The sequence below is a fragment of the Dermacentor andersoni genome, chromosome 1 (genome assembly GCF_023375885.2).
Source record: "Dermacentor andersoni chromosome 1, qqDerAnde1_hic_scaffold, whole genome shotgun sequence".
NCBI classification, from domain to species: domain Eukaryota; kingdom Metazoa; phylum Arthropoda; class Arachnida; order Ixodida; family Ixodidae; genus Dermacentor; species Dermacentor andersoni.
Genome location: NC_092814.1, coordinates 172576507 through 172602590, shown reverse-complemented (window position 1 = coordinate 172602590; position 26084 = coordinate 172576507). Strand labels below are relative to the sequence as shown.

Sequence of the window (26084 nt, the reverse complement as noted above, 5' to 3'; positions counted from 1 at the left end):
ATATCAAACAGATAGAGACATATGTGTTTAACAGTCAAAAACATCTATGTCAGAAAAGTCATAGACTGCACTAAGTGAAGGATAATTGACCAGCAGCTCTTACCGCCTATAAAGACCGCCTAAAGGCACTTCCAGGAACGAGAGACAGAGAAATATCAGAGAAAAACTATGAGGTGAGACTGAGGTGAGAGAGGTGAGAAGAGAGGTGGGCAAATCTGCAAGCGTGCGTATTCAGGTGATTAAGTTGTAGCTGCAAGGCGCTGATTGTGGGAAGGAGGTAACCCGTGTACAGGTTTTCATCCCTTTGGACACTGTAGTTCCCGCTAAATGTAAGTGCTCAAAACTGCATCGCCTCTCGGAGCTTGTTTTGTCAAAAATCTAACTGGTTACATGTAATTGGTTACTAAAAATGTAACCGAATTACAGTGAACATTACAGAATAAACAAAGTAATCATTAAATTACAAGATTACAAAAAAAATTGATTACTAGTAATTAATTATATGTAATTCATTACAAGTCTTCATGAACTAGACTGAAATGTGTGAAAATGTCATTAAATAGCATTTACATTACCATGACACCACAGTCATAGCAGTTTAGGTGTGAAGTTAAATGGCATCAATTTCTTTAGGTTTAGGCCTGAAGTATGGCATTAATTTTCTTCGCTTAAAAGCAATTTTCTTCTATTGTAGAAATGCAGATATAATTTGATAGAGTAGTCTACCAATCTGGAGTGATTCAGTGATGTGCTTTTCCTTTAATTTACTAACTTATAGTGTACATCCATATATAGTAGGTGTTTTTTTGAAAATGTTAACAGAATAAAAAAAAAAAGAACAAAAAACCCCTCTTCTGTGTCATATAGCACAAATCTACTCATTGAGCTGGATTACCCAAAGAAGCAGGCACCACTTACACTGGAAATGAAAATGTGTAATTGGCTAATTAACAAAATATCACTCTAACAAATATCACTAATTACTTTAGTGCAAATTTTGCACTATACAAATTGGAGCCAGTGATTTCACAAGGAACATCCAGTTGGAACCACTTTTGAATCTAGCACCAGTTTCGATATTAACGCTGTCGAACTTGTGGTAAACGTGCACTCTTGTGCCGCTTACTTTTTTAACAGAACAATTTTTTGTGCATTGAAGCTAAAAAATTACTCGAGCACCAATGCATTTCATCACAATCTTTGGGAACACATCTTGAAACTGATGCCATCTTCAGAATTCGTTTCAAGTGGATATAACTTTCAAACTCACTGGCTACGATTCATAAATTGCAATATGTGCCGTAAAATAATTAGTTTGAACATTAATTAACAAAAATGTGTTCATTAGTCAAGTATTCATTTTGATTTCTGATGCAAATAATTTCTGCCTCTGAGAGTAATCTAGCACATGAAGTAAAATTATGCTATATGCCATGGGTTGTTTCTTATAATTCTGTTGAGAAAATGAAAAAAAAAACAAAAAACACCCTGTATAACATACCAACAGAAATATAGTTTCTTAGTGGGCATATTAATCTTGTGAACTGAATTTTTGTTTGCTTGGCAGTATTGGGTGTGGTGCAACATGGCGTAGTAGTGGCTTGGTAGGCCAGCTGCAGCCAACAATTGATGGAATCCTTGCACGCTCCAGTGCCAAGCTCTATCAGGAGTTGCACGATGCAGGACATGACATTGGTGAGGAATATAATCTATGTTTTTATTGCCTGATATATTTAATTACCATTATTCTTCTACTGTATAACCGCTTTTATGATTGGGACTATCTTATTAGGTTTTTCAACCAGCCATGATAAAACTGTCTTTTTTTTCTTCTCTTCATGAGGTTATGCTTTTTTACTATGTCAAAGAGAGAGAGGGTTGGGGGAGTGGCTTGTGAGAGAAACTGCAAATGATAAAGATAGGACCTGGAGTGTCATTTGCTTGCTTACTGTAGTGTGTTTATATGCTGCTGCTAGAAGGTCGTAATAGTGTCACAAAATATATTGTTGAAAAATTCAACAAGACTGAATAATATGCACTGTGGCTTAATAAAACCAATTATGGTTTATGCTTTCATTTTATTGCTGTGGAAGTGATGACTGGCTTTTATGTCAATTGCTTTGGCGAACCAAGAGATGGGGCTGCTAAGCATGAGGTCGTGGGATCAAATCCGCACGGCGGCCGCATTTCGATGGGGGCAGAATGTGAAAACACCCATGTACTTAGATTTAGGTGTGCGTCAAATAACCCCAGGTGGTCCAAATTTCCGGAGTCCCCAACTACGACATGCCTCATAATCAGATTGTGGTTTTGGCATCTAAATCCACATAATTCTTTAATCAAGAGATGTATTTTGTGGAAGGCTGAGATGTGTCTGGGTCCTTGAGCAAAAAAAAGAAAAAAGACTATAATAAAGAAGAAGGAGCTGTGTTTATAAAGTCAGTCACTTTTAATACTTGGCAGGAAAGTTTAGCTCTATTATAGTTTTTTATATATTGTGCTACTAACACATTGTTAATAGAAAATGAACTTGGCATTACAAAGTTAATCAGCATTGATAAGTTTACCAGGGAAACTAAGTATCTTTTCAATGTTTAAAAAATGAAAACAGCAATATCTTTGGCTTAGGGTGAAGGCTGTAATATAAGATTGCTTTTTTTTTTTTGCTCCATTCAACAGTGTATGTTCACTATGGTGCGGTTTGAAAAGTTTACATAATCCATATCGTGTTCCACTGGAGCCATCCACGCAAGGCAGCGTGGCTGCTGCACACCCCCCACTATCAGTAAAAGGAACATTTTTGCCTCCGATTGGCTTAACCCTAACCTATAGTCATAGTCTACATACCATACCTGTTAGAAGCATAATTAAGAAATTTTTTTATTGGTTTGGTTTTACAACTAAGCTGTTTCATGATGAGTGATTGATGAAAGCTTTTTGCACATGGGTTCACTTCATTGAAAACTCTGGATATACAGTTGAACCTCAATACTATAATGAACACCAATATAACAAGTTACTGGACACAATGAAGTAAATATAAAATTTAATTGGCCATAGTTTATTTCTGTAAGTATTCTACTGCTATAAGTAGAGAAAGAACACACCATACAAGACAAATTTGGCTACAGCAAAGCAAATGTTTGTCAGCTTGCTGCTCAAAATATGTATTCTGTTACCAAAAATGTCAAATGCTCAACAAGAGGAACTTGAAATGGTACATTCTGGATGCACATACACACTTGTGTTATTGGCTTGACTCGGCTGGCCTACAGCTGGCAAGCCAATGTGCTGATCCCATGTGATCATACCAGTTGCACGGTTGCATATTGATGACAATGAAAAGTGCCCTTGTAATTTAACATTGCTCACGTGCCATATATGAACACAGAAAACTGCTGACAGGCCATCAAAACCAACCAGAGACCCTTTTCTGGCCCATTGGAGCCACCACACTTGCATTTCGTTCACATAGAACCTGTCACAATTTTTTAAATGCTGATATCAGTGCTTGTAATGATTACTGGATATAATGAAGGTATTTCTGGGTCAGATGTGACTTTGATTTAATGTGATTTGAATATATAGGATAAACCTTGATACTTCCTGCTGTTTATTATTAGTGGGTTTGACTGCACGTCCCTTGCATAGTGCTGCCACCATGGTATGTGCAACAATATGGGGTGATGACCTTGACCCCTGCCATTGCATGTGTAAAGCTTTATACCCAATTTTTTACACAGAATAGAATCTGGCAGTCTTTTACACTGGGCGAAATTTCTCTATAATGTCATGTTCCATGATGTATTAGGCATATTCTTATTGCTGACCTGTCATAGCAAGTTAAATGCAATTACAGTTGAACCTGGCTATAACGAACACGTTTATACATAAAAAATAGTTCGACATATTTGTCAGGTGATTCAGTATACCTAAGCTCATCTATAACGAACGTATACTTTTGTGATGCATTCATTATATACGGATTTGTTACCTCCAATAGAGAAAAGAAGCAAGGAACGAATGCATTTGTAGAGAACAAAACTATGTGTGGTAAGCAGTAACTTTTTCCTGTGCTTGAGCTCTTACCAAGCATCACAAAGAATTGCATTCTCGATGCATGAGATTATGTAGACTTTCGTCAATAATTTTGGAAGTATATTCGGAGTAATGGACAGAACGACAATTCTGTCCCTCCTCTTGAATACTTAGGCACGGTACTCGATGATGACAAGCGCGAAGTTGAAGCATTTGGTAGTTATTTTTCTTCCGTATTTAGTAATCGCCAGTTTCGGGTTGTAAGTCTAGATTTTTCGCTATGCAATGAAGAAATGCCAGAAGTTGAGTTTGCTTTGGAAGGTGTACGCAAGCTATTAGCAAATGTTTCTCCCAGAAAGGCGAATTGACCAGACGATATAGCAGCAGCAATGGTTAGTAATTGTTGTGAATCGTTATGCCTGTATTTACGCCGTCTTTTCCAAAAATGTTTATACATGGGTGCTGTACCTACCGACTGGAAATTGGCAAATGTTGTGCCTGTATACAAAAGTAGGCCTAAAAACTGCATTGAGAACTACAGGCCAGTGTCTTTGACTAGTATTACATGTAAAATAATGGAACACGTTATATATAGTTGTATTATGTCATATCTAGTTAAACATAATCTACTAAATGCAAACCAACATGGATTTCGGCAGGGTTTTTCTTGTACTACGCAGCTTGTAGAATTCACTCATGATTTGGCCCAAGCAATAGACAAAAGACAGATAATTGATTGCATCTTTCTAGATTTTCATAAAGCATTTGACGTTGTGGCTCATGACCTACTTATTAGCAAATTACACGCCTACAAGTTGCATAAAAAGGTAATTGCATGGATATCTGAATATCTTTCACATAGACAACAATCTGTGGTTCTCAATGGCATCTCCTCTGATCTTGCTGCAGTGACCTCTGGAGTACCCCAAGGCTCTGTCTTGGGGCCCCTCTTATTTTTATTATATATAAATGATATCACTAGTGGTATTACGTCATCTTTCAGGATGTTTGCAGACGACTGCGTAGTATATAGGGTTATTGATAGTGATTGTGATTTTTATGCACTTCAGAGTGATATAGATAAACTTTGAACTTGGGGTGCGAAATGGGAAATGTCACTTAACATTTGAAAATGTTTAAACATCACCTTTACAAGGAAACATTCATACAAGACATACGAGTACAAATTAAGTAGCATTACTCTAAACAGGGTTACGGAATGTAAATACTTGGGAGTTTGGTTTACCTCGGATTTAAGGTGGAACAGGCATGTACAGGAGGTAAGAAAGAAGGCGGCACGAAAGTTGGGCTTCCTCCGTCGAAATTTTGGCCAATTACCTAGTAAATTGAAAGAACGGCTGTATTTTACTCACGTACGTTTAGTACTTGAGTACGCTTGTATCTGCTGAGATCCTTATACGTGTCAGTTAGTCGATTTACTTGAAAAAATTCAGAATAGGGCGGTTCGATTCGTTCTTGGTAATTACGACAAAAACCTCAGTATTACCAAAGGCAAGCGCAGACTTCATTGGCAAGATCTAAAGGACAGAAGAAAGTGCCTCAGACTCAATTTTTTTCACGGTGTTTACTATTCTAAAATAGGCATTGACAGGAACAAATATATTAGATTACCATCGTACATTTCACGTAGAAGAGACCATGCCTTGAAACTCCATGAATTTCCTTTTAAGGGTCACACCTTGCGTTATGAATTTTTTTATAGGACCACGAGGAGTGGAATGCTCTCCCGTCAAATATTGTTGGTATACAATGTAATGAAACGTTTTACCGCGCTTTGTGTGTTGAAATGAGTGTCAATTGATGTAGATATGTATGTACCCCCCTGCTGTAATGCCTTCTAAGGCGATGCAGGTACTCAATAAATAAATAAAGAAAGAAATAAATCCAGCTCCATCAATGATGGCACATACCGGCGCAGCACATCCATCACTGAAAGTGCGTCCTGAAGCGTCGGGCAAAGTGGCCTCTCACATTCAAGGGCCTGATGGCACAGACAGCAGAGGCGCCAATTTCGATATACCTTATGTCCAGTTCTTTATTAGGGAGTTATCTTAACGTGAGTATCAGTCAGTAAGTTTTTCATTCTTGATACGGAGAATAATTTGCTTTATTTGAGTTTGTTATATACAGGTTTGGCTGTAAAGCCAAGGATCAGTTATAAAATTTCAGATGTAAAGAGACGTTGGTCACAATAAGTTTACAGGCTAATAAAGGCTGGTTTTAGTAGCTCTTTATTATTATAAATAGTCAGTAATGGTGGCTATTACTGCTGAGTTATTCTGATATTACCCACAGGTAGTGTATTTCACAACAAAAATGAGAGGTGAGCTTTTGTGTGAATTTGTGCAAGCAAGTCAACGTTTAGTAGATGATCAGCGTCCAGACAAGAATTGACCCAGACAAACGGTTAAGGTGAAAAAAAAAAAAAGCTAGATTGACAAACTTTCTCAACAAAGTAAGAGTGACAGAGGGTTGGCTGTTGTTATTGCTGAGGATGCACTTTGCTAAATTATGGGAAAAGCTATACGTTGTGGGGAGCACCCGCCTTCATTTCCTCCTGCGTACCCGGGGCGTCCCGTTCGCACGTGGCGGACGGGTCGGGCCGGCGTAGACAAGGGAGAGAGGCACTACGCGCCCTCCCTTTCTCCGTCGCTCTGGTGATGCGCGTACCCCTCTCCCCCCACGCGGCTCACGGGAAAGGGAAACATATCCGGCGGGCGAGGAGGACTTCCCCCTCGCAAAAAGGTAAAAAGGCATAAAAGCGCGCCACCAGCAGAGACCCTCTCTCTTGGGACGCCGACACCTGGACCGCCTGGACGAAAGCACCTGCCGCATCCCGTGAGTGACCTCGTTTGTCTGACCCACCCAGACGAGGCAAGCCTATTTACTACTATTACTGAAAGGACGTCCCTCTACGAGTGTTCATTATTGCTAATAGCAATAAACGTTATTACCGTTGACGCCGCTGGTTGCCTTATTCGTTCGAACCCGGCGTAGCCGCGATTCCTGCGCTACGGGTTGGGAGTACCACGAAGCGACTGCGTGGGGCTAGATATGGAGCTTGCCTTCAGCCCTAGCCGCACGCAGACTGGAACCCCCACAACGTTGTGTTGGAGGTTCCTTTTGTACTGATTTGAGCAAGGTTTTAAGAGTAGCATTTAGTATCATAAAAAGCCATAATGATCATTTGATCAATACACTAGAGGTCTAATTAGTGATGTTCAAGACTTGTTCAAAACTAAATGTTTTAAATAGTTTAGCAGTGTTATGTTCAGTGTGAGTAGTCCAGCTTACATGATTAATGAAAGAAATATTGCTGAAAGGGAAATCCCACTTTTATTTGTATTCCATGGTAATTGCTGTGGATCTGGCTGTCTTGGTGCTATATATGCGCACCAGCCGTTGCCAGTTGAAGCTGCTGACATGGTCAGGAGCAGACCTGATTAACATATTCAGGGCTCAGCTGCACCTGTGTGTGCACATGCCTGTGAAACCAGAAGGGAGCCATTGCTAGCGTTCCACTGCTAGCCACCACTAGTGGTGCAGAAGGGTTGAAATCCGGGCCAGTTGGTACATAGTTGAAAGAAAAAACCAGTCACAAAACACAAAGGACAAGAGGAGAGGTTCACACCACAACGACTGGACTATCAACTGAGCTTTATTAGAAACAGCGTAGTCCCAGCAAGGCCAGCAGAGCATGCGCAACTACAGCATCGCTAATCACTGAGCGTGAAAAGACAAGATATCGCATCTATAGTGACCGACCTAGAAATGCACATTCTTTTTCAAGTAAGCGCACCGAGGTTGTAAACTGATGTAGTATGCTTCCAGGATTTCTTGCTCTTCTTTGCCCTTGCCCCTACCAAGAATCGTTACATTGCTGAACAAAGGGAACATTCATTGCAATGGCGAGGAAAGTTTGCACCGTTATCTGACCCCAGGGAGGAGTGGTGCTCACGCAGGCGGTCATTAATACATCGACCGGTTTGGCCTATGTAAACTCTTTTGCATATGAGAGGGAACTTATACACAACCCCCGCGACACATGCCATAAAACGGTTTTCATGCTGCGTTGTGCAAACGTGGTTCCTTGCCCTGCCTTTGCGGTGCAGCACCGCAAATGACATGTGGTTGAGAATTCGGGCCTCACTGATTGTCATTAATGTCCTGTGACATTCAAAGTACTGAATATTCCTCCGTAATTTTCTTGCCCACAGTGACTTTTTGTCATCCCTGCTAGCTTTACTTAACAATCCCCTAATTTCTTCCAGTTATACTCGCATAAAAGAAACACCAACGTATTTAGTGCTGACTATAAACTGGTTTGCACATAGTTATTATGTTAATATCAAGAATTGAATTAGAGACAGAGGGCGCTCTTTTATATGTTTGGTCTTTACTGTATTGCAGCATTTTCAGAGTGCATTTTTTCTGAGTGGCAGCCATGTTCTAAGTGCCATATTTCTTAGACTACAGTCTGCCCACTGCATGTGGTACACAGGGACAAATTTTGGCTGAAAGTTAATTTTTTAAAACTGTTTGAAACCACTTTACAGTCAGCAAGCAAAAATTTATTTACGCATAGTAAGACCCTGGGTTCCTTATTAGACTGCAAATTATTAAGCTTTAACATTTAATTTCAATATGCAATTTAGCACGATAAAATGTTCCAGGCTCAGTCAGGCCTTGTTTTCATCAACTGTGCCTATTATCTTTAAAAAAAAAATACATTATGCACAATCCATACCCATAGATAGTCTGTGCCATAAGAAATTACAATATTTGAATATGTATAGACGTGGACTTCAGTCCGAAAATTATGGTAATGGGGCTGAATTGGCATGGTTTGTTATTCTGCAACTTAATTTGGTTGCTACATATGTTTTTAATGATGGCATAATTTATCATAAATTGTCAATTTAAGTTTTCATTTCATCTTTGCTGGTGTCTTTAGGTTGGAGACGATGCGGCTCACTGAGTGTTGCAAGCACAGAAAAGCGGATGACATCACTCCTCAGACTTGCGGCTGAGGCACGGTAAAATAAATCTTACCTTGTCTCTTATAATGTGTGGCATATATTGGCCATTTTCTAACAACTGATTAGTCGTGACCATGTGGTATACCTTGTCATGTATACAAGGCTTGGTTAACAAAACTAGGTTATAAAGAGCACTGGTTAATTTAGTGTACAGTTTAAACATAATTTTACTATCCTATTGATTTGTTTTTGCAAATCTTGCAAATTTTGATTCCCAACCATGAAGTCAGTCTTATGAAATAGGTTTTCCAAACCAAATTCTACAATAGATATCTAGGAAAGAATGCACACAAGGAAGGTGTGCGAAAAAAATATAGTTCAAAATAAAACACAGAGAAAAGTTCCAGAGGCACAATGCAAAACTGTAAAAGATGTCAAACACAATAAAGAATAAATAATAAATTGTGGGGTTGAAAGTCCAGGAACTGCACAGCGGGTTATGAGGGGTGCTGTTGTGGGAGACTTTGGAGTAATTTTGACATTCTAGGATTCTTTAATGTGCACCCAAAGCAGGGTACATGGGCATTCTTCCATTTTTTGATCACCAGCAAAGTACAGCCACAGTGGCTGAGAATTCAACCCATGGTCTTGTGTTTTACAGCAAGATGCAATTGTCATTGAGTCACTGCAGTGGATAATAGAATATGACATACATGTCACAAATTGCAAACATGAAATGGCAATGCTGGGTATACGTTTTGGCTACTCACATTGGGTGTTGCCTAATCTGGCAACACCCAATGCAATGTCTATGCAAAATGTTTTCTTGGGCAAGTTGGTTCATAATGATGAATTAAAATTTATAGTACAAAAATACAATGACACAGTATACGAAACAGTTCACAAGACAGGACAATAGTCCTGTGCACTGTGTCCGATTTTTATGCTGTGGTTTTTACTCCTTCACAATGACTATCCATCATTTCTCATTTTTCTTTTATGCTTATTTTCATGTGAGTTGACAATTAGCCATATACATTTTCTTTGCTTTTTTACCTTTTGTGTGCTCTTGTCTTTTGCAAGGCGACATATGCTTTTTTTGGCACAGTATATAAAGGTGGGGTTCTGAAGAGGAGAGGGGGTAAGGCTGGTAGGTGCAGCAACGAGCGAAGGTGTGTTAGCGGCGAGGGTGTAGAATTGAGAATAAAGGAGTGCTGTGCACAAGTTCTGTAGAGATTTATACAGTACCAGTGGCACCCACGACGATAATGGAAGAGGGAGTAGTCTAGAGGAATTTGACATCCCACAAGTAACGCCAGAAGAAGTAAAGAAAGCCTTGGGAGCTATGCAAAGGGGGAAGGCAGCTGGGGAGGATCAGGTAACAGCAGATTTGTTGAAAGATGGTGGGCAGATTGTTTTAGAAAAACTGGCCACCCTGTATACACAATGCCTCATGACCTCGAGCGTACCGGAATCTTGGAAGAACGGCAACATAATCTTAATCCATAAGAAAGGGGACGCCAAAGACTTGAAAAATTATAGACCGATCAGCTTACTGTGTGTTGCCTACAAAGTGTTTACTAAGGTAATCGCAAATATAATCAGGAACATGTTAGACTTCTGTCAACCAAAGGACCAGGCAGGATTTCGTAAAGGCTCTCAACAATAGACCACATTCACACTATCAATCAGGTGATAGAGAAATGTGTGGAATATAACCAACCCTTATATATAGCTTTCTTTGATTACGAGAAAGCGTTTGATTCAGTCGAAACCTCAGCAGTCATGCAGGCATTACGGAATCGGGGTGTAGACGAGCCGTATGTAAAAATGCTGAAAGATATTTATAGCGGCTCCACAGCCACTGTAGTCCTCCATAAAGAAAGCAACAAAATCCCAATAAAGAAGGGCATCAGGCAGGGAGATACGATCTCTCCAATGCTATTCACAGCATGTTTACAGGAGGTATTCAGAGACCTGGATTGGGAAGAATTGGGGATAAGAGTTAATGGAGAATACCTTAGTAACTTGCGATTCGCTGATGATATTGCCTTGCTTAGTAACTCAGGAGACAAATTGCAATGCATGCTCACTGACCTGGAGAGGCAAAGCAGAAAGCTGGGTCTAAAAATAAATCTGCAGAAAACTAAAGTAATGTTTAACAGTCTCGGAAGAGAACAGCAGTTTACGATACGTAGCTAGGCACTGGAAGTGGTAAGGGAATACATCTACTTAGGGCAGGTAGTGACCGCGGATCCAGATCATGAGACTGAAATAATCAGAAGAATAAGAATGGGCTGGGGTGCGTTTGGCAGGCATTCTCAGATCATGAACAGCAGGTTGCCATTATCCCTCAAGAAAAAAGTGTATAACAGCTGTGTCTTACCAGTACTCACGTACGAGGCAGGAACCTGGAGGCTTACGAAAAGGGTTCTACTTAAATTGAGGACGACGCAACGAGCTATGGAAAGAAGAATGATGGGTGTTGACATTAAGGGATAAGAAGAGAGCAGATTGGGTGAGGGAACAAACGCGAGTTAATAACATCTTAGTTGAAATCAAGAAAAAGAAATGGGCATGGGCAGGGCATGTAATGAGGAGGGAAGATAACCGATGGTCATTAAGGGTTACGGACTGGATTCCAAGAAAAGGGAAGCGTAGCAGGGGGCGGCAGAAGGTTAGGTGGGTGGATGAGATTAAGAAATTTGCAGGGACAACATGGCCACAATTAGCACATGACCGGGGTACAGTGTCTAGAATAGGGAAGTGTGCGTATTCAGGGACTTGGTGAGAAAATGGAGCCTAGTCAGAAGAAATAACTTCATTATGTTGTTGGCAAGTTCTTCCTGGTATGCGTGACACCCAACACGATGCACACTCTGCATGATGTGAAGAATTTCCATCATGCTGTCTCGCTGAAGTTTGTGCCAGCTAAACCACATTGTGAATACATCTTCTAATGCTTCTACAAATGCAAACAGCTGGACTGAAGGATACAGAAGGCCTCCCTGATCACAAAATGCTGTAAATGAGGAGAGACCCTCATCTGCATCTTCAGCAGATGTTAACAGCTCATTGAAACATTCACAACACTTTGCAGCCATCACCTTCTTTCGAGCCACATATCCAGCCAAGTAATATGTTAGTCTGGCGTCGCTGGTCTTCTGTGTATAGACATGGTCACCAAGTTCAGACTTATTGAGGACACTTGAAGCCTCATCAAGTTTTCCCTTGTCAATTAAAGTGTCCACATGGTTGGTGGCTTCATCCACTCCGACTAAGGAAGTTGGAGCACCTCCTGCACAGTTCCCTGTGACCAGTGCTTTAACCAAGTTATAAAAACTTAGGCAGTTTACTGCTGTTAGGAACTGCGATGACGTTGGGTGATCGTTGCAGCCGGAGAACAGCCGAATTATTCCGAATAACTTTTCAATGGGGTCTTGGCTGAGACGTGAGGTTAGTAAGTACTTATATCCGACGCATTCAGTCAGATATTGAAGAAGTTGCAATGTACCTTTGAGTGTTACTCTAAGGCCTTCAGCTGTGCTTTGCGACAAAAAGCCTGCCTTTGTGGGCCCCGTGCTGGCTTCCCACCTATTTATGTGTTACAGGGCATTTTGCAGCACTGCTTCGTCTTCGGAGTTCTTTCTCAGTGCTGTTGAGGACACTCTTGATGTAATGACAGAAATCAGTTTCTGCATGAAGGAGATAAACTGTTCTGTTGGTTCTCTGCATGTGCAAGACTTTGAAGTTTCCTCTTTGTACAAAAAAAGCCCACGCAGGAAATTCGGTGCTGAAGAGATGAAAAGCATAATTGACCTTCATCTTTTCAAAATTATTTGGATATAAGTGTACATGAGTTATCTTGGGCATCGCTTTAAGTGTCATAGCACACTTGTTCAATTGATGGGCAACTTTGATTGGCTGCACGTCAACGTGACGATCTGGCGTTTTGTATCCACATTTTATGAAGCCATTCCTCGCACATTTGACCAAATTCGGAAAGTCTGACAGAAAGAAAAGGCATCTGCCATCTCCAGTAGGGTGTTGTACTGATGGTGTGACAGCTGCAGCCGTACCATGTATACCGAATTGATGCCACATCGCATGGTTCCAGGAAGCCCTGTCGCAGGTGACATAATCCACTTTAAGCCCTGCTTTTTCTGATAAAACAACTGCTTCCAAAATAATCTTGGACAGCAAACGGGCCTTCACATTCCCTCTAGATGCAAAAACGCCTAATATTTGGTGCCAGGACCTGGACAAAGGCTGAAACATTACAACCATGCCATGGTCACAAGGCACGGTCTTTTCATGGTAAGGAGTGAACACACTGAGGTCCACAAAGCCATAAATTTTCCCAGTGCCTTGTGCCACTCCAAGGTTTTCGACGAGTTTGATCTCATCTATTATAAGACCACCATGGCGCTGAAAATCATCCATTTTTTTTGTTTTGTTTGCAATTCCTGAGAACAGTGGAGTTAAAACCGAAGCTGCTCTCATATTTCTTCATAAACTTCCTGGGACAAGTGCGGCTGGGAAGTGTAAGAATTTTTTCCCTGCATACATGTTCATACAGCCTTGGGCTCTTAATACGCATAATGAACCCACTCAAGAAGAACCCACTCAGAGCTGTAGCGCATGCCCTTTGGTGATTTACGGTTTGCAGCTTCAAAACATTGAAGGATGGCAGCTTTCTGTTTCGGAGGAAGGTTATCAGTCTTTCTCAGAAGTGACGCTTCCTCAATCTTCTCATTTTCCTCTTTCATTTGCGAAATTACCTCATCTAACGCTTTCACTTTGGACTTCAAGTGCTGCACTGCTTGAGTTTTCACTTTGACCTTTCTAGAAACATTTGTTTCTGACTTAGTTTTCTTTCTCCGGCATCTTTGATTCATCAGGATCCTCCGGAGATATTTGCAGGCTACACACCGCTCAAGTGAGGTTCCTGTGCACTTCTTGTTGTAAAGGCTCCCATTCCACACTGTCAAGTTAGAGCTGGAACACGTGAATGGGAACTCTTCAAGAAATCCTGCCCCTGGACATACATGCATACTATCAACGGCCTGGAGAATCGAAGGTGGGTCGCCAGGCTCGTCTGTGACAAGTTTCACTCCGCGCACGAACACATCATGCGCCACCGTGTCGTCTGTTACAGTAAACAACACAAGCTTTTCGGCGCACAGGACACTCATGTCAGGCCCGGGTACGCACACACTGTATGCGACCTTCAATGGCACACCGCTGAACACGTGCTTTCCCCAGCTGTCTGACGGAAGAGCAATGTCCTTGTGATTGAACAGAAGTCGAGGCTCAGGAGTAGCCGTAGCAGGCTCATCAGACTCCTCACCTGGCAGCGGCTGCAGCATCTTGCTCATCCGTTGTCGCTTTTCTTGAATAGGTAGGCAGTGCCTCTCCATAGGATGTCTTTTCCTGGGAACGGGTTTAGACAGGTAAGAAGGCACATTCGGAAAAATAGTCGGAACAGCGCAAGGCAGAAAGAGTGGCCTTGTTCTCTCAAGGTGCACAGTTTTGCTGCAAAGGTATGCTCAAAGTGACGAGACACGAACTGTATGTCAAAGTGCAGCTCGCAGACAGCTGCGTTGCGCTCAAGAGGCCTGTCTGCTCTTGGAATATTCCGCTGCCATTGTTGAAATACATCCTCTCTTTCGGCACACCATACAACGACAACTTCTCCTTGCATGATTTGTACCCACTTTTGCAGCCGGGCACAAAACAATGACTTTGTTGTCGGCTCATCGTGTATCTTCAAGGCAGCATTTGCACGAAAAAAATGCATAAAGCCCACACCACGCACGCAGTCGATGATACAAGCATGCGTTTCATGCGGTGACCTGACGTTTAAGCAGGCGAGCACTCCACCTAGCGGAAGCATTGCCAAGCGGCTTCAGCGATTCCCATACGCGCCGCTTGGGGGTATTCACACTTCAAGTACGTATTCTATTCACTGTAACCGGGGTAGTTGGAGAAGTATCGGAGAGGTCTTTGCCCTGCAGTGGGCGTAGCCAGGCTGCTGCTGCTGCTGCTGCTGCTGCTGATGCACAAGGCCTGTGACACGGCTGTCTGTCAGCCATGTGTCAACGGCCGTGTGTCAGCCAGCATGCCAACGGCGTTCACAGCACCCCTCTATTACTTGCTTCGCTGGTGGTCGTGGGATATCATGTCTTTTAAAGAGATAATATAAGGAGCGGCAAGAACCGGTGCTCGTGAAAAAAAATATACAGAAAAAAAAATACTGAAATGGAATAAATAAATCAATCAATAAGAGGAAAAGAAAGGAAAAAAGAAAAGACAAAAACAAACACACTAAGCAACCAAACTAAGTGTTGTTGACTACAGCTTGAAATTTAGCATAGCGAATAGATTCTAAAGCTCCCTTTGAGACGTTTATGCCTATTGGTTGCAATGTCTTGAACTTATGGATAAGGTATGATTCTCTGTATTTTCCTTCTCGTTCAGAACGGAATTTGACTGTAAGATGTAGAGTTTAAATTCATCAAAGTTATGACTTGGTTGGTTAAAATGCTCGACGATGGCTTTGGGAAGCTTATTAGCTGTGTCCGCGCGATGCCCGTTTAACATGACGTTCATTGATTGTCCCGTTTCACCGATGTATTGTTTCTTACAGAAGGAACATTGAAGCATATAAATCACATCCGAACTTGTACAAGTAAAGCTAGTTTTGACTTTGTGTGTATAACTAGTTGCAGTGCTATTAATTTTAATGTCACTTTGAAGGTGCCTGCAGCTTGCAATAATTATGATGAAGTTGATCTCCTGAAAGTTGATCTCCTGAAACAAGGGTCTAATGTTTTGTCCCACGAACAACACAGTAAATGAATGCGAACTCCACAGAGTTTTCAAGACGCATGTGCATCAAGGAGTTCTTTTTCGATAGACCAGATGTAGGAAGACAAGCTAGAGACTCTGTTAGACCACCTAGTACGTGGACACCAGAAGCAGAACTGTGCCCAGACCTGGATTTATACATAAAGCTAATCTGAAAGGAAATTCTAGAGTCAGCGGGGAATTGCCAGAAACGCAATAATTTCTCTCCTGCTCAGCACCAAATTCTTAAAGAACTCGTGGAAAGGAATGATATTGTAATAAAACCAGCAGACAAAGGCGGCAGTATCGTAATCTGACCTATAGAAAAGTACAAGAATGAGGCCTCCAAACAACTGAGCAACCACACCCATTACAGAAAACTTGACTCTAACCCAACTTCAGACTACAGCAATACTGTGCAAAGCACAATAGCGGAGCTCCTGTCCAGGGAACTAATCACGCGATCTGAATATCGCTTCACGATGCCCAAGAACAAAGAAGCAGGCCGCTTTTATCTTCCTAAAATACATAAAGTTCCAGTCGAAGAAATATTTACAGCAGAAATCCCAGGTCGGCCTATTGTGTTCAATAACAACACACCTACCGAATCACTAACTAAATTCTTAAATAACCACGTGTCAAACATCCCCACCACCTTCCCATCTTGTGTTCAAGACACGCCGCACTTCCTTTGAATTATCGATGGCATCAACACCAACCAAATCCTTTCCGACTGCACTGTTCTAGTCACTTTCGATGTTTCTGCCCTTTACACTAACATACACATGAGTGAAGGAATTGCAGCCATATCGAAATCCCTTGCAATCAATCCCCAAGTGCACGCTCCTGAAGTTTACCTGTTGCTCCTTAGGTTAGTTCTCACGCTCAGCTATTTTGAATTCAATTCTATTCGCTACCTGCAAACTTTCAGCACTAGCATGGGAACACCATTCACTCCCACGTATGCAAACATTTTCATGGGACAGCTTGAAGCAGACTTGTTGAAATCCTACCCTTTAAAACCCCACACCTATCTTCGTTACATTGACGTACATATTTATAATATGGGGACATGGCACAGGTGCGTTAACTGACTTAATTAACCATTTAAATCATTTTCACCCGAGTATTAAATTTACTGCTCCCCACTCTCCTAGCCAAATCAACTTCCTCAACATGACAGTCTACATAGAAAACAGAAAACTGAGAATGACACTTTACTGGAAGCCTACGGATAGCCAGCAATATTTAGACTACAACAGTCATCACCCGCGACACTGCAAGCAAGGAATTTTTGTCGGACAAGTGAAATGAAGAAGAAGAATCTGCAACAAAGACAACGATTATATCCACCACCTAAATTACCTTAAAACAACACTAGCAAAAAAAAAACTATCCACAAGTTGCTCTCGATAGAGCTTATGATGTCGTGTCAAGATTGGAGAGACAGTCAGAATTAGCTAAGAAACAGCCTACACCAGAGTCTGACCACCAGCCTTTATAAAAAAATATTCTAATGCACTCCCAAACATAAACAACATCCTACGAAAATACCACCCAATATTATCAAGTAATGAGCGTCTGAGAAAAGCGTTCCCTGATGTACCAAGGGTTACCTATCACTGCAACAGAAACGTTAAAGACAAGTTAGTGCACATAAAAGTCAGCCAACATTATAAAAATAAAAGCATGTAATAAAAGCATGTTGTCACTCCAGGTGCAAAACCTGCAGGCACCTTCAAAGTGACATTAAAATTAAAAGCACCACAAATAGTTATACACACACAAAGTCAAAACTAGCTTTACTTGTACAAGTTCGGATGTGATTTATATGCTTCAGTGTTCCTTCTGTAAGAAACAAGATATCGGTGAAACGAGACAACCAATGAACGTCAGATTAAACGGACATCGTGAAGACACAGCTAAAAAGCTTCCCAAAGCCATTGCCAATCATTTTAACCAGCCAGGTCATAACTTCGATGAACTTAAACTCTACATCTTACAGTCAAATTTCCGTTCTGAACGAGAAATAAAATACAGAGAATCATACCTTATCCATAAGTTCAAGACATTGCAACCAATAGGCATAAACGTCTCAAAGGGAGCTTTAGAATCTATTCGCTATGCTAAATTTCGAGCTGTAGGCAACAACACTTAGTTTGGTTGCTTAGTGTTTTTTTTTTCCTTTCTTTTCCTTTTATTTATTCATTCCATTTCAGTATCTTTTTATATATTGTTACGAAGAGTTGCGAAGAAATGGTTTTATTTACAGGCGATGGAGGATGATCGTAGCGTGATAGTAGCGCAGCTCGGCCTCTTCAACTCTTCGTTCTCTTCGTCTTCTCTTCTTTACTCTTGTCCGTGCCTTTCGTATCTGTTACATTTCCCCGCAAGCAGACGAAGCCCGTAGGGCGAGTCAGGATGCACAAGCAGGGTAGAAAGGCTTCAGGCGAGCAATATGAGTCAGCTGAGTTCTGCTTGATCGCTGACCATTTCACAGTAGGCGAGCTATGATGTAAGTGAGTTCGCTCAGGCGGTCCACAACTATAAATGGGCCTGAATATTGTGACAAGAACTTTTGGCACAATCCACGCTTGCATTGCGGTGTCCAAAGAAGGACCAAGTCACCTTTTTCCAATGGTACTTGTACGTGACGGTCGTCGTATCGCTCTTTCGAACGACTTTGCGAGGCCAGAGTACGAAGACGAGCTATTCGACGGGCTTCTTCGGCGAGACACAACGTCTTCGATACAGAATCGTCACTGTGCAGAACGAAGGGTAAGAAAGTGTCAAGAGGGCTTCGCGGTAACCTTGCATACAGGAGATAAAATGGGCTATAGTTTGTGGTTTCGTGTTTCGCCGTGTTGTATGCGTAAGTGATGAAGGGCAGCACGTCGTCCCAGTTCTTATGATTGGAGGAGACGTACATGGCAAGCATGTTGGTCAGCGTTCTGTTTGTCCTTTCAACGAGGCCATTGGTCTGTGGATGATACGGCGTGGAATGACGGAACTGTGAAGTGCACAAACGAAGTAGCTCTTCAATGGCATCAGCCATGAACTGGCGACCATGGTCGCTGATGATGACACGTGGTGGGCCATGACGAAGGACCATGGAACGCAACAGGAAAACCGCCACGCAAGCGGCGGTGGAAGACGGTATGGCGGCAGTTTCTGCATACCGTGTAAGATGGTCAACGCAGACAATTATCCAACGATTCTTGTTGTCAGATAACGGGAATGGACCCAAAAGGTCAATGCCTACTTGCTCGAACGGCATGCTGGGCGGTGTCAATGGCTGAAGGGGACCCGGGGCTGCGGTGGTCGGTCGCTTGTGGCGTTGGCACGTTTCACAACTAGCGACATAGCGCTTGGTTGTTTCGTACATCTTGGGTCAGTAAAAGCGCTCCTGCGTGCGGTGTAGCGTTCGTACAAAGCCGAAATGGCCGGATGTCACATCGTCATGCATGGCGGGTAGAACGTCGGAGCGAAGGCTCTCGGGGACAACAAGCAGAAAACGCGCTCCATGCCCGGAATAATTATTTTTGTAGAGTAATTTATCACGGACAGTAAAGCGACCGCTGCCTTGAGAAGTACGGGCGGCGACAAAAAGCGGATCGAGGGTAACATCACTCCGTTGTTCTCGCTGAAAGTCTGCCGCGTCAGGGAACGTAGAAGTAACAGCAGCGAGACAGCCGTCAAAATTCTCAGCATCGCAGTCGGTAGCCTGAAGAGGAATCCGAGAGAGGCAGTCTGCGTCAGCGTGACGACGGCCACTCTTGTACGACACCACAAAGTCGTATTCCTGGAGGCGCAGCGCCCAACGTGCGAGGCAACCAGAGGGATCACGCAAACCGACCAGCCAGCATAAAGAATGATGGTCGGTGATAATCTTGAATGGTCTACCATAAAGATAACACCGAAACTTCTGTATGGCGAAAACAGCTGCCAGGCATTCCTGTTCCGTAACCGTATAATTGCGTTCAGATTTGCTCAGGCAACGGCTGGCATATGCGACAACAATGTTCTGCGCCACTGTGACGTTGTACAAGCACCGCTCCTATCCCAATTCCACTAGCATCAGTGTGAACTTCAGTCGGGCAAGATGGATCGAAGTGACGCAAGAGGGGTGCTGACGTTAGTATAAACTTCAGTTGAGAGAATGATGCGTCACACTCTGGTGTCCAATTGAAGGATGCATTTTGTCGCAAAATACTTGTCAACGGGTAAACGATGTCGGCAAACCTGGTAACAAAACGACAAAAATATGAACATAAGCCAATGAATGAGCAAAGTTCTCGTGCTGATTGTGGTGGCTTGAAGGAGCTCACCGCTTCAATCTTACGAGGATCGGGTCTGACGCCATCCTTGTCGACTAAGTGTCCCAGGACCAGTGTTTGACGTTCGCCAAAGCGACATTTTTTTTAGTTTAGAACCAGTCCAGCTTTCTCGATGCAGTCGAGAACAAGGCTGAGGTGTTCATTATGTTCTTCAAACGTGCGGCCAAAGATTACAACATCATCGAGGTAACACATGCATATCTCCCACTTCAGACCACATAGTACTGTGTCCATGAATCTTTCGAAGGTGGCAGGAGCATTGCAAAGGCCAAAAGGCATAACATTAAATTCGAATAGGCCATCTGGAGTCACGAAAGCGGTCTTTTCCTTGTCGGCAGGGTCCATAGGTATTTGCCAATACCCCGATCGCAAATCAAGTGTTCAGAAGTAAGAAGCAGCGTGTAAGCAATCAATGACGTCATCTATTCGCGGTAGTGGATAGACATCCTTCTTCGTCACTGCGTTTAGATGTCTGTAATCCACGCAGAATCTCCAGGAGCCATCTTTTTTTCGGACCAGGATTACTGGGACTGCCCATGGACTAGACGACTCTTGAACGACACCTTTGTCCATCATCTCCTTGACTTGCTCTGCAATAACTTTTCGCTCGGAGGATGACACTCGGTAGGGCTTCTGGCGGATGGGGTGTGCGGAGCCGGTATTTATTCTGTGACGAGTGCGGGACGACGGTAAATGAAGGGGTGCATCTCCATGCGTGAAGTCGAATGCAGCCTCATGCCTGGCAAGGACATGTACCAGTGCTTGCCCCTCGCCGCAGGATACGGGGAGAAGGATGCCACGTTTGGCTCGAAATCTGCTGGTAGGCGGAAGCTATGAGTGCCTGGATGTGTCACTTGCACGTGCAGGCTGACCTCTTCCCGAACTATTTGTCGGATCGTTGATGCAAGATCGAGGGGCTGGTTGCTGTCCACACTTGCAACTGTCGTCACATTGGCTAGCCTGCCAAACTTCGGTGTAATGCGCCTCGTTTTCAGCTGCTCGAAAGTGCGACAGTGCCGAATGATGTCAGCGACGGACGCCAGGCTGTCTTTTGCGCTGAGGAAATTATAAACGTCTTCGGCAATTCCTTTCAGGATGTGCCCGACTTTATCTTCCTCAGACATTCCAGAGTCCACCATCCTACACAGTTTTATTACCACCTCAATGTAGGTCGTGCAGGTTTCGCCTGGCACTTGCGCATGTTGCAGTAGCGTGTGTTCTGCCCTTTTCTTTTTCGTCGCGGAGTCGCCGAATCGCTCTTTGATTTTGGAAACAAATCTTCCCCATGTTGTGAGTGTTTCCTCGTGATTGTCGAACCACAGCAACGCAGTATCCGTTAGAAAGAACACGACGTTCGAAAGCCGAAAGCTGAGAAGCGCTGTTCCACTTGTTGGCTGCACTCACCCGGTGATAATGGATGAGCCATTCCTCGACGTCTTCGTCCGATCTTCCGGCGAAGGGACGCGCATCTCTCAGTTGTAGAACTGAACTTGTCGGCGCAGCTGTTGGAATGGGCCGTTGTTCATCTGTGTCGTGGGACATATTCAACTCTGGTAGATTTAGTGGGAGTCCAGCAATGCGACGGCTACGTCGAAGAACTTCTGGTTCAGCCTCCGTCTTCGGGTGTCGATTACCCTGCACCTACCACCACAACTGTTACGAAGAGTTGCGAAGAAATGGTTTTATTTACAGGCGATTGAGGATGATCGTAGTGTGATAGTAGCGCAGCTTGGCCTCTTCAACTCTTCGTTTTCTTCGTCTTCTCTTCTTTCCGCTTGTCCGTGCCTTTCCTATCTGTTACAATATATATATTTTTCATGAACACCGGTTTCTGCCACTCCTTCTATTATTTCTTTCAGAGACATGATAGATTTTTTTTTATTTCCATAATTACAAGTGTTCTGGTGGATCCCAAAGGCTAAAAGCTGTTGGAAAAACAGCTTGACTGGGCCGATGGTCCGTTACAAGGCATACATGGTGGTTGCATCAAAAATCGTAACATTGTTAGACACTCAGAATAAATTAATTACTTAAATGCACAATAACAAGACCGAAAATAATATAGAGACTAAGAGAAAAAAACATATTTGATACATCAGAAAAAAAGGAAGAATGTGTGTAAGGGTTACTAAAAAAAGCTAACACAATTCGCTCCGATATAGAGACTAGGTAATACAGACTAAAAAAAACATATTCAATACACCAGAACATAGAAATACATGTGTATGGGTTACAAAATCAGTAACACAGTTGGCTCTGAAAAATGATAAACAATCACTGATCACAAGTTTACGGGGAAGTTCACATGTTTTACAGCCCACGTCCACCAGCAAAGCAGATAATAGAGGGGTGCTGTGCACGCCGTTGACACGCCGGCTGACACATGGCCGTTGACATGTGGCTGACAGACGGCCATGTCACTGGCCTTGTGCACAGCACTCCTTTATTCTCAATTCTACACCCTCGCCGCTAACACACCTTCACTTGTTGCTGCACCCACCTGCCTTACCCCTTCTCCCCTTTAGAAGAACCCTACTTATATATACTGTGCCAAGGAAAGCATATAACACTTTGAAAAAGACAAGTCCACTTGTCGAAATGTTGGCTCCCACTTTCACTTTGTTCTTGTTTTGCTCTTAGTGTAACTATGCATTTAGCACACTGGTGTCCATGTTTTTTTTCTTTTTGTAATTACTAGTTCTTTTGGGATTGCTGTCTACAAGTGGTGATCACTAACCTGCCATGGTGGCTCAGTGGCTGTGGCAGTCTGCTTTTACGTGAGGTCACAGATGTGATTCTTGGGGGTGGTGTTTTCGTTCTTTTCAGTTTTAGTTTCTTGTTTGAAAAGAGGAAATGACCTGTTTGGAAGAAATTGATCTATGCACACCATGCAGTAGCTACATAGTGGAATTAGAAGCAGTATGGCCTGTGTGGCGCCACTGTGTGTAGCTGATGGGAACCAACACTTTAGAAGTTTGCATGGGAGTGTGGTGCCACCGTGTATAGCTATGGTAACCAGTGTGTACAAAAATTCACGCAATGAACGTCGTTACATATTAAAGTCAGTAGAATGCATGGAGGGTAGCCAAAAAAGCATCTAGATGCTTAAAAATGCCTGTGTATTTTGCTTCGTGAGCACATTAAAAATGCATAGGTGGTTGAAATTACTGTGGAGACCCTGCTATGGGCATCTCTTACGGCCCATGTGTTGCTTTGGGATGTTAAACCCAACAATTTAATTTTTAGTGGCGAAAGTTGCAGAAGTTGCCTTTTTATCACACTGATTGCTTTTGTGACATTGGTCACAAACACTGGTGAAGGGGTATTCACACAGAGGACTTCTCCTTTGTATTCTGGGAGGAATTATCCATGATATTGTTACTGGCGAGCCTCCTTTCCATCCCCAGTGAGCAGTGAGGTTGCACACCATTGCCAAGTAGGTGCACCTGCATAGGCTGTGTGTACATCCCTCCCCAGTGATGAGGAACTTCTTGTGACAACCTAATGAATAGTATCTCGTCTCCATGGGGAGCTCTATATGGCTGAGGTGCCTGACAAAGACATGACGTCGCCATCACATTGTGCACACTGCCCCTGCAGTGGGGAAGTGTATTTCTCCATTGTGTGAATTCCCCATTAATGATGAAACTTAACACCAGTTTCGTGAATGAACACGGACCCTGGACATTGGCACAGGAAGTGCAATCCTAGTTTTTGTGAAAAGCTGTGTGAACTTGTTGGGGATCCTGTCAAGTGGGGAGGAAGGGAAGAAATCTGGGTAGGAGCCCTTATATTACTGTCTGTGATTTCATGCTAAAGGGTTTCTGCTTATGCGGCAACTTCTCTTTCTTTCTGCCCGCATTCAAATGCCCTTTTGCTGCATTTCCTTACCAAAGTCAACAAAGACTGTGAGTGCACCAGAAGAGTGCAGAGCTTCTTGTATTGGACATCTTGTGTAGTGTTATGAATGCACTGCATCAAATTGAAGCTCCCTTGTTGACTTACATATGCCAATAAACATGTGGCGATCATTGAGGCACTAATGAAAAATGCTACTTCACGCACCATGCTAGTCACAGCAGCTCTACTTTGAGCTGCAGCCAGCTCCTTTAGCAATGTTGACACTGTTGCTGTTTGATGCATTCATGACACGTGACTTCCACCCAGTTTTTCACTGTACATCTGTGATTTTTTAAATCTTGGCTCAGTTGTCTTTCCTACATGCTATTAGGTATCAGGTATCGACTTCAACATGCCGTATTGCTGCTTCACCGATGGTGTGAAAGTAAGCATTGCCAAATGACCGAGAATAGCATTGAAACCAGCCCTGATCACTTTGCTCTCGGCCATGTCTACACAGGTGAATATGTAAGCGCTGATGCCAGTGTGGACACAGCTCAACAGAAACTTGAGAAATAAAGTTGCGTGAGTATAGCTGCCAATGACGAAGTATCGGGTAGCAGTCTGGATGGTCCAGGTGATCCCGTGAACTGAAGAGGCACTAGGTAATCCTCTAACATGTGAAAAATACATGATGCCACTTTTCACTCACTGTGAACTAAATGCAAGGCTGAGCGACACTTTCTTTTTGGGCAAAGAAAGCATTTTGTCTATTTGGCATATTCTTGTTTTTAAATTTTCCTGATTTTATGTATATAAATCAGTCTCTGCTGACTTAGTAAAATTAGATTTCAACTGTATTCCCTGTATTGCTGCTCATTGTCTGAAAGATAGAAACATTGCTATTTGTTGATGCTGAAAATGTTGTTTTGTACTGTTATTGATGCAGGTAAGCAGATGTAGTAGTAAGTCATGGTGTAAATAGACAGAAACGTGTAGAAGCTGTGCGTGAGCATACCTAGTTATCTTTTGCATAATTTTTGTCATTTTAAGATGCATGCTTTGATGCGCATTTCAATACTTGAATAAAAGTGGCTTTCTTATTGATTACTTGTGCTATCTTTACTCAGGGCAAGGGGAATCGAATGCACAGTTCAGCAGCCATCCACACTTTCGGAGCACCACCCATATCTTTTGACCAAAGACCTTGTGGTGAGCATTTAAACTTTAGGTGATGTTTGCCAATACTGAGTGCATTTACGCTTTTGTATTGAGAGAGCTCCACAACCTGTATGCCATACTTACAGTGTACTGCATGAAATGAGGAGTCAACAGGTCTTATGAAGATGTTGTAAAGCTCCTTTTTTTGCTGTACTAATTTAAGTTCCTGTTCTTGGTCTTGAATTTTGTTGATCTTGTTTAAGCTATTTGTAGCATGCGCACCTGTAGGTGCACATTGTGTGATGCCATTTTGTAGCATGCTGAGATTGCCTTACAAGATAAACCTCAGCACTCTCTGCTCTTTATGGAAATGCATTCGTTTTTCATATTTCCTTTATTAAATCAGCACAATGCTTTGGCGGGCTAGTTGGTGCGAATCCATGAATACCTTGTTTAGCGCAAAACAACAGACACAAGAAAGACGACAGGACAAGGCGCTACACTCTCAACTGACATCGTTTTATTGCGTCACTCCTTTATAGACCGCTCAAACTAGAGGAACATGTGCAGTGAGCACCATGCGGTGGAGCCACCAACATCCGATCCCAAGAGCGCACTCATGCGACAGAATCTTTTTATTAAATGTTAGGGATCTTCTGAGTTGGTCTTTTATATTGCAATGCCCGCATTGCTTACTTTTTGTTGGTGGCCACCTTCACCACATTATTGTTGCTATCATGTTATTGCTTGGTGCAAGACACCTTTGCCGTTACCTGAAATTTTGTGAACGTTGTTTCCAATTTGATGGCAGCACATTTCTAATTATGCTTCTATTCAATAATAATCTGCGTGCTACTTT

The 26084-nt window shown here is 42.6% G+C and overlaps 1 protein-coding gene across 4 annotated transcripts in view; it reads left to right on the top strand.

The window, feature by feature from the left end:
* Window positions 1-26084, top strand: part of LOC126547085 (pyruvate dehydrogenase phosphatase regulatory subunit, mitochondrial-like) — a 95764-nt gene that overhangs the window by 5358 nt on the left and 64322 nt on the right. For 3 of the 4 annotated variants that reach the window (XM_055062758.2, XM_050194938.3, XM_055062757.2), the window contains 3 exons: window positions 1568-1695; window positions 9014-9095; window positions 25195-25276. In XM_055062758.2, coding sequence (XP_054918733.1) covers window positions 9061-9095; window positions 25195-25276 — 117 coding nt within the window. In that variant the 5' untranslated portion in view covers window positions 1568-1695; window positions 9014-9060. Of the gene's footprint in view, window positions 1-1567; window positions 1696-9013; window positions 9096-24592; window positions 24730-25194; window positions 25277-26084 lie in introns of those variants that run through there. The other variant, XM_055062759.2, reaches the window with a different exon arrangement.